At 38.8% G+C, this 10,151-nt stretch overlaps 1 protein-coding gene across 1 annotated transcript in view; it reads left to right on the top strand.

The window, feature by feature from the left end:
• PLCH1 (phospholipase C eta 1) overlaps positions 1 to 4,275 on the top strand; it is a 154,070-nt gene extending 149,795 nt beyond the window's left edge. The window contains exon 24 of the mRNA XM_067537397.1: positions 957 to 4,275. Within this exon, the coding sequence (XP_067393498.1) occupies positions 957 to 3,067 (2,111 nt within the window). The 3' untranslated portion in view covers positions 3,068 to 4,275. The remainder of the gene's footprint in view (positions 1 to 956) is intronic.
• The last annotated feature ends 5,876 nt before the right edge of the window (positions 4,276 to 10,151 follow it).

The raw sequence follows: 10,151 nt of genomic DNA on the forward strand, positions 1-10,151 counted from the left end.
GTCTTGAGAACATTAGGAATGTTTTCATTGTTATAGCTTGGGGACTGATCCTGCATTGCCTGTGCATTACCAACCCCAATTGACAATGCTGGGAGTTTTGAACGCACAATAAATGAGGGACCAGGCCCTTGGGTAGTATAGTGAACTCTTTAGTTTTTGAGGGTTTTTTCTAGTTATACCTGATTTCTGTTGAATGTTAGAAACTGTGTAATTCATAAAAGGTCAATTTCTGCTGTACATATCCAGCCCTTGGTTAAGTAAAAGTATAGCTGAAGTTAACAGGAGTTTTACTTAAGTTAGGAATGAGTAATGGAGGCAGGATTCAACCTATATAGCTGGAGAAACGTAACCAGAATTTGATAAGCAAATGCAGAAACATGTAAAGTATATGCTTTCATAGAATTCAAAATCTTGTCCTCTTATGGATGCTGATGTTTAGAAATGTAAATGTTGTTAAAGGCTCACAAATTAAAGCTGAAATTGCACAAAAACTGTTACCAAAAACATTATGCATGGGGTCCAACCATCTGATGTTTTACTCAGAGTTCTTATAAACATGCTGTTTGTTTCCAGATAAATTATGTTGTTTAACAGAGCTGTTTTGTTCTGTCTTTATTGCCATGCTTCTTTATAGTACAAATCTGAATAGGAACACAACTAAAGGTAATGCCACATGTACAAAATACGGTACCTCATTGACATTACTTACAACTATTACATCATGTGTCTGATGTAATAGACATTCAAAGGAAGCTTCAATGAAGTGCCTACAACTATATTTTCCCATTTATTCATATCACACAGATAATTTTGATAAATCTGCACAACCCCATAATTAAGTCTTATCACAATTATAACTAATTTTACATTCTCCATTTGTCTGTCTAAAGGCAAAATAATTGTTAACAGGAATTGAATGCAATGTGTGTAACTAATGTGCTTTTTATTTGATTTAGCAGATAGTAACAATGCTAGAAGTGTGAACCAAACAAACTTGAAAGAACATATTTTTTCATCCCCTGAGCAAGCTGCATCTTCTCCAAATTCTGCGTCTCTGCTTAAAAAAGCTACTCCCCAGAGTGACTCCAGAATTGGCAATTTTACAGAATCACCTGTACATGAGCATGCAGAAAACGTCAACTTTGTAAGCAGGATAGCTGAAACAAATCACTCCACAGAATATCAGGAAAGTCACCTTTCCAGTAAACCTGTTCATATAAGCCAGGACTCGGTTTTTGATCTTGGTACAGAAAAAATACAAGACACAAATTACACAGCTGAAAAGAGAGAAGGTGAGACTGCAGGGTGTAAAGAGGACAAAAAAATGCTGTCAGGATGTTGTCTTTCTCAAAAGGAACGGGAGTTTGAAAACAATAAATATGATGTCATTATGAACAGTACTGTAACCACTTTTTCACTGACTGATATGTCTTCCACCATCTGTTCTGACACCCAGGATTTACACTCCACTGCAGCCATGCAAGATAGTGATATTTCTCGCCTTATAGATGAGGTTTCTTTAACAAACGAGAGTGAGACAGGTAGTTCTGTTTCAGCATTGATTGGTCAGTTTGATGTTACAGATGACCGAACTAATCTGACTGTTGTTTCAAGTCTTCATGGCACTAGCAACCAGACCTTCAGTGTGACGTCGGCACATCCACACACGTTTACTGTTGATCTAAGCACACCCCTTAAACAAAATTTTACTAATGTAAAATCTGTTGAATCACCATTATTTTCAACACCAGATACTGCTATTTTCTCCAGCCCTGAGACAACAGAATATTCAGTGTACACAATTATCCATGAGGCATCTCTTTCACCAGCCTCTGATTGTAAGGCAATTGATGAACGAGCTTGCAAGAAGTCAGAGGCAAATAGTCTATCAGTGTCCCCTTGCACTTCCCCTCTCCATTTGCTAGCAGCAAATCCCAAAAGAAAGTGTGGAACAAATTGGGAAATGCTTGAGGATTGCAGTTCCTGCACTTTTAACAGCTTCACCTTGGACGATACAATTGTTGACCCTCTGGCTTGTGTAAATTCAGCAGGCAGCAGCCTTATAGAAGTTGATGTAGATTCCCAAGACCTCCTGATAACTGCATATGAATTCAAAAGAGAAGATATGAGCCAACTTGCTGCTTCTTTGAAACTGAAGCCTAATCAGGACTCAATATATTACAGTGAGAGAATCTCTGGGAATAATTTAATTAATGAGGATCTTCCCAGTGCTGCTCTGGATAATTCAAATAATTTTAGGACTGCAAGAAATCAAAGTTTTCCTTACCCAGCATTTCAGAGTGTTGGCTTTTTGCATAATAATTATCTGCAAACTTCAGATACACAAAATGATTTGTTGTACGTCTCCCAAAGATCCAGACTTAATATGCATTCGCCTACACCCAAGAATACTTTGCCCTACCCTCCTTCTACAGCCATCAAACAGCCTAGTCCTTGCAAATCCAAGAGCCTTGGAGACCTGACATCAGAGGATATCTCCTGCAATTTTGAAAGCAAGTATAAATACATAAGCAGAGGCTTTATTACATCTGGCATGAGAGACAAAAAAGTTGCAGCTATGAAAACCAAGAGACCACAATCTACGGATACTCTGACAGAACAACTGCGAAAACTGGTATCCTTTGACCAGGAAGACAACTGTCAAACTTCATATTCTAAGCAGAATGACGACGATTGCCCCAAGGCATTGGTCAGAAAACTGTCATCCAGAAGTCAGAGCAGAGTACGCAATATTGCCAGTCGTGCTAAGGAAAGACAAGAAGCCAAGCAAAAACTTTCCAGTGCTAGCAGCATAGCCGGGGTAGTTCTAAGAAACAAACCATCACCATCTCCTCATGTTATCAACAGGCATTCCACTGGCTCTTACATAGCAAGATGCCTGAATAACTTCAGTGGGGAGGATCTAGAAGGTCGGGGTGTACCAGAGGGTGCATGCACTTCTTTGCGCTATGGATGCCATGACCAGTTTTGTACAGATGATTCTGTTTTGCAGATGGATTCAAGCAATGATGATAAGCCTGAAATTTATTTCCTTCTGAGACTGTAAATTGTATACATGTACATGTTCAGTGTTTACAAACTATTTAATTGAATGAAGGATTTTAGTAAGAAGTATAGCCCAAGATTTCTAAATTATTTAGAAATGCAATTTTAAGCTAAGAATTTAGTCTTGAATTAATGTTTCTTGTGAAAGATAATGTAAATAGATTCTGTGATCCTTTCTTATGTATGTATGTATTTTTATTTAGAAATGACAAAGTGAATTATTTGCATGCAATAGATCTGAACATTCACAGTGTCCTGTATTTGTAAAGCATGTAAATTTTAACAACAGAGTTCTGCACATCTGTGCACATCAGCAGAGCTCTGAAATTAATGCAATAAATATATTGCTGTTTTCCCTAAACCTTTTAGCTGCTTGCAGAGAAAATTTTAGGAGGCCATCTTTATGGACCCCATCTTGGAAATGCTACTGAGAATAATGCTTTCTGCCATCAGTAGTCAATGGGACTGTTGATGGTGGGAATCACTATGACCAATAATAAATGTCTTCAGGGTTAGACCCTTCATTCATAAAGCTATTTTATATCTCAATTGTATTTACCTCTTTGTTAATGTTGATTTTAAGCCTTTCCATACATGAACTACAGATTTATAGCTTTAGGATTCATGCAAATGTGCAAGTAGCTTGTAGATCGTCTTCCGCTCTTTAAATGAAGTAGTATGGTAACTTTCTGTTCCACGTTGAGTGCTCATTTCAGGCTGGGAGCAGGAATGTTCTTACACAGACTTCTTCCAGCATTCCTGTTCACCCCACTCCCATCCTGAAATGAGCATTCAACAAGTGAAAGAAAATCTTGCTTTCCACATAATTTGTTATGTAGTTTTGATATTGGCTGGATATGTAACATGAATACAGTAGCAGATCTGTTTTCTATGTATATAATTATATGCTAAATTGTTGACCGTTGGTACCGTAGTTACTGTGTCCGTAGCGGGATATGTAGTTTGGCTTTCCATCATCACATGGTTTTGAGAAAAGGGCTTTTTCTGCATAATGCTGAAAACCAAGTGAGTTAATTACAAAAGTACACAACATTTCCCAGAAGGGAGCAAGATAGCTTTATTTTGGGTTTAAGGTATACTTTACCGGCACCGTGAACATGTTTTTCATTATATTAAAAGACCTTTTACTTCTTTTCTTTTGTAATACAGGATTATTATTATTCATTGCAACATCATTAAAATAGATTTTTATGCACCTGTTGCATATTTATTGATGCTACAGCAAATGCAATTACTGTTGAACTTGTGGCAGTCAGTGATTGCAGACATGTGTCTTGTCATGCATTTGCAGGAAATCTTTATGAAGGAAAAACCCTCTCCTTTTAGGTGGTGGTCATAATTCTAACTAGGAATTTACAACTCAGAATATTCTATTTTTAAAGGGAAGAAAAGCATCCAATATTGCTAAATTATTCTGATAGAAAATAATATTTACTGCGTATTTCTGTAATGACTAGCTGACGCCGGTTAGAAATGACAATGCCATGTTTACCATTTTTCTATTCTCTCCCGATAGAAGGTTCTCCTACTCCAATATTTTTCAATGGAATGTTCCTACTTTTTGCGTCAAATGTCCCTGTTTATAGATTTCGAATGTTAGCTGATACAGTGTGTATTTTTAATAGATCCATTTGATTTTTTTTTTTTTTGGCTCTCCTGACTGATTTTTTTTAACCAATCATGTGACAAAAATATTCTGTGCTCTATCCCTCAGCTAGAGCAAAACATATCAAAACATACACACAAGGAGAGTAACTATACAGGATGGAATGATGTCCAATATCGTCTCCTGCAGATGGCATCTGGCTCTATTAACTGCTGCTAAATTCCAGTGTTCAGTGACAATATGGGGTGCCTGTCCAGTGCTCTTAGGATATGTCTACACTGCAGGTGGAGTAAGCCTCCTGCCTGGCTAGACAGGTTTGAGCAAGGTGGGCTTGAGCCTGCACTCTAAAAATATCAGTGTGGATGCTGCAGCTCTGGAGAAGACTCAGGGTAGCCACACAAGCTCAGACCTAGGATTGGGTGGGCTTCAGAGCCTGAGCTGCTGCCCAAACCACAACTTCCACATTGTTATTTTTAGCATGCTAGCTCGAGCCTTGCTAGCGTGAGTCCGTCTACCTGGGGTAGGAGGCCAGAGCCCAGCTGCAGTATACATACACCACTGGTCCCCCAGTCTGAAGGTACCAGGCAACTGCAATAGCAAGGTGAGTGGGGTAGTGCTGGTCCAGATAATGACTGTCACCCTTTCAGCTATAGGGCTATCACGATAGCAGGACACAGTGGACCCCTCTGTTAGGTCTTGATCCATTAAAATCAGTGGGTTTTGGATCAGGTCTGCAACACTCAGGCAAAGAAAGATGATAAACCAAAGGATGAAATGGGTGAAGGAACAGGGAGCCAGAGAAGCAGGAGAACGTAGAAAGAAGTAATGGACTAGGGAAGCAAGGGCAGGGAGAGAATGGTAGCAGGCAAGAGTAAAAAATCAAGGAATGTAAAATAAATATAGACTGGCTCTGCGGGGAGTAGCAGCATAGAAATGCTCCAAGACAAAAAATATCAATGGCATGTGTTGCCTTCAGCCTTTGGCTTTGGGCACTGCATTACAACTGCAAGAGCTATTCTCTCTCACCTGACAGTATTTTACTGCTACTCTCATGGAAGCCAGACAATATTTTTGTTGGAGAACCTCAAAACATATGCAAGGCACTGTCCAAAAGATTTCGGAATAAGATTATAGAATATTGATTTCAAGGGATGCAGGATTTTGATGCAGTTGGATGCCTTCTACCAAGCACTAACATTGCTGTCTGCTCATTCTGATGCTGTTTTACATTTTGTACAGATCCCTCACGCTAAATAGATGCATGAATGCTTAACACAATTTCATGTAAATTTGTCTCACTTTAGTGTTAATTTCCTAGGAAACAAATAAGCTATTGCGAAGCATTCATGACTATTATGACTCTGGAGCTTGTGCAAAATATGTGAGTGAAAAACAAGAAGCTCCTGAATAGTACTTAATTATGCCAACTGCTTGGGGAAAAAAGATGTTTATTTTGTGAGATTAAGTAGGTCGCTTGTTTTGATCTGTCATTGTTTTTGCATTAAAAACACACACTGCTGTGATTATACAATGTATCAACAGCTTTTTATCACTAGTTTTGTTCTAAACAGTCAGCTTCAGTGTTTACAGTGTGCAGCAAGGGCAGAAAACCTGCTCTAGCGAAGTGATTGGTATATGTGACTTCGTGTCAGCTCTCCTAACCGCAGAAGTATTCTTTAGTCATGTTCACTTGGATAAAGAGAAATGTTAATAGGTTTTTTCTAACTATAAAATGCTTTCACTAATGGAGTGGAAACCATACACGGGGATCTGAATCCCCTGGAACTTTGGATCCAGATACTGAAGGAGGCCCAATCTCTGGAAGAGAGATCCATTTTGGATTGATTCCTAACTTCGGGGAGGTTCAGAAACAGATGAAAACTCCATGCCTTTTGCCCATTTCTAGTCTACCAATAGATGTTAACCCTGGTACTATTAACAAGCCCAACAATTTCATCTGGACTACTTGCAGAGCAAGGTACTATTCAGCATAAGAGGTGGCAGAATCTGGCCTGGTGCCTCCTGAGAAATAGTTTCAGCTTTTCAGTCACACTAACTGTGTGGCTTAAGAAACAATATTGACCATTGAAGTGAATAGAGTGTGAAATGAATATCACACCCTGAGTGATAGGGTAAACAAGTGGTGTGACTGCTCTGCCATATTGGGTATCCTTTGGCATTGCATGTCACAAACACCAAACTATTTCCTGTCCTCATTACTAGGACCTGAAAACTCTTTCTGTATAGCTCATCCTAGGAGCATAGATGGAGGAGAGACTTATGGGGGGACGGTCCTTCAGTTACATGAATGTGTGATAATTGCAAGTAATGAAACGAATGCCTGTTGGTAAAATGTATGCAACGTAGACTCAAACTGAAGGATTCAGTGCTTTTTCTATTTATGTGGAATCTCACTGAGAGATACAATGTTAAACTCTGTAGCAGAGCCTCTATTATGATGGCAAAATAGTTCTGTGTGCTAGAATCTATAAGTGCATGAATGCCTTTTGGCCTTAAATGCTTTGGGTCTTCAAAGGTCTGTTATATGTAGAGCAGGTGAGGTGGGAAAAAGTACACACATCTACTGCCATAAATTTCTGTTCTTGAATAATAGTTGGTGTCATGTGTGGTTCTGGGAGGTGGAAGCTGACAAGAAAGGCTATTTTAGATCTATTTGACTCAGCAGAGCCCAATGAGAGAGAGGTTTTTAGGTCAGTAAAGTCTTCAGTCTGAAAGGATGATGTTTTCAGAAATAGATTTAAATAGATTTGCTGCTTGAAAGTGAAGTATGTGCGTGGAAGTACAAATCAGTGACAAAGCTATCTTCCCTGAACCGGATTTGCAAACCCCACGGCCAGCCACACTTCAGCTTGTATAAATACATATACTGCACAGCCAATTATCCAAAAGGGCTTTGATACAGAGGTTCGTTACTTCCTCAAGGCATTTTTAAGAATGGAAGCAAGTACTTTACAGTTTACATATTTAAAATTAAAGAGGGGTTTGAACCAAAACCCCAGATCATACCTGTTAGTGGAAAGTGCCTTTCCCCCAAAATATGGAAGAAAAATAGGTTTATAAGAGGAGTTAATACTGTACATGATAAGAAAACAGTATTACTTATTAGAGTGCCTGCAGCCAATTCAATATTTTGTATTATGCCAAACATCTGCCTTTGTTAGGCTCAGTCCTTCTGCCGGTTGCTGAGTCCCATCTGATTCCTTTTAATTCAGTAGGAATTGAGGGAGCTCAGCCGCTGGAAGGAGGTCCTCAATGTCCGGCAATGTTGGGCCCTTAATGAAAGTGTTATGTTTGTGGATGATGGAGGTAAAGGGCATTTCCAAAGGTCTTCCTGCATTCGTTTCCTCTGCTAGTTTGAACCCTTTACTGACATAGACCCTGATCCAGCCAAGCACTTAACCATGTGCTGAACTTTAAGCATGTGTCTAGTCCAATAGAAGTCAGTTTGATTGCTTATGTGCTTAAAGTTAAATGTGGGGAAATGCATAGCAGGATTGGGATCCTTTCTGTAAGTATCAGACAAAGATGCTTGAAATCTCAGATTAAACTTCGATTCCCTTTCCGTAGTGTAATCTCTTTGCATAAATGCTATGATTTCCTCATTGCTCAGCATGATGCATAATGGTTGTGAATGATGAGTGTTTAAATAGTAAGGACCTAAAGCAATGACAAAAGATGGAAGTGAAAGCTAAAGGAAATGCTTGTGTGTATTTCTTTTATGTGCTAAAGGAGAGTTTAAAATACATTAGTATGTGTGTGGAATAAGTCATCATACAGGAAAGTCAGTTGGTAAACTGAGAGAATCCCTTATTTTTAAAGATGTATTGCAATCTAGTAGTTATGTTGGGTTCTATTCTAATTTTTGAACAATTTTACAGATGTCTAGAAATAGCCACCACAGTACATATATGTTTGGTAATTTGTTCATTTAACTGAGTCAGTTTCATGTTTTCCTACAAAAAGGAATGTACATTATGGAGGAGCATTAGGTTTTGATGACGAAAACTAAAATTATTGTAAAATATCAGGCTGTCTTGCCAACAGCAGTGTTGCCTTCTTATTTATAGGTGTTAGGCCAAATTCATCCCTGCTGTAACTTCATGGATCTCCTCAGCGGAGTTCACCAGGGACGGATTTAGCTCAGGCTGAGTAAGCTTTTCATCACTTTTTATATCTTATTTCTAAAGTACTGACCATTGTCATTTATTCTCTTTGCTATGAAATCCTTCCAACCCTTGGATCATGTTACACCTTTGTCTGTTAGACTGAAGAGCTTTCCATTCCCCTGGAAGGCACTTACAGACTGATCATGTCACCTTCTAACTTTCTCTTTGATAAATTAAACAGACTGAACACTTTGAGTCGCTCACTGTAAGGAATATTTACCAGTCCTTTAATCACGTGTCTCTTCTCTGAACCCTCTCCATATTTTCAGCATCTTTCTTAAATTGTGGACACCAGAACTGGACACAGTATTCCAGTAAGGGTAATACTAGTGGCAAATACAGAGGTCATATAACCTCTCTACTCCAAAATATCTCCCTGTTTATACATCCAAGAATTACATTAGCCCTTTGGCCACAGCATTGCATGCAGAGCTCACATTTAGTTGATTATCCACCATGACCCCAAGTCTTTCTTAGGGTTGGCCTACACTAAAAACTTACAGTGGCACAGCTGTATCGCTACAGCTGTGCCGCTGTAAGAGCGCTTGTGTAACCACGTTACGTCAATGGGAGAGAGCGCTCCTGCCGACATAATAAAACCATCTAAATGAGCAGCAGTAGCTATGTCAGCGGGAGAGCATCTCCTACTGACATAATGCTGACCACACAAGCGCTTATGCCAGCAAAACCTATGTTGCTCAGGGGTGTGTTTTTTTGCCGGAATAAGTGCTAGTTTAGATAAGGCCTTAGAGTCACTGCTTCCCAGGATAGTCCCTTATCCTGGAATTATGACTTGCATTCTTTGTTCTAGATATAAGACTTTACATTTGGCAATATTGAAATGCATTGTTTGCTTTCACCCAGCCTATCCTGCTATCCAGATTGCTTTGTATCAAACCTCTGACCTGTCCTCTTCATTATTTACTACTATCCCTATTTTTGTGTCATCTGTGAACTTTATCAGTAATAATGTCATGTTTCCTTCCAGAGCATTGATAAAAATGTTAAATAGCATAGGGATCCCAGTAAAAACATACACACTTGATGATTCAGTTCCATTTTGAGACTTTTCAGTTATCTTGTTCTTAATCCATTTTATGCGTTGCATGTTGATTTTTTTAATCGTTCTAATTTCTTAATTAAAATGTTATGTGGTATGGCAAATGCCTTACAGAAGTCCAAGCATATTACATCAACACTATTCCAGGTATCAAGCAAACTTGTAATCACATCAAAAAAGATATCTAGTTAGTTTGACAAGACTATTTACT

Source organism: Emydura macquarii, unplaced genomic scaffold (assembly GCF_026122565.2).
Source record: "Emydura macquarii macquarii isolate MOO-44397 ecotype Brisbane River unplaced genomic scaffold, CSIRO-AGI_Emac_v2 contig_18, whole genome shotgun sequence".
NCBI lineage: Eukaryota > Metazoa > Chordata > Testudines > Chelidae > Emydura > Emydura macquarii.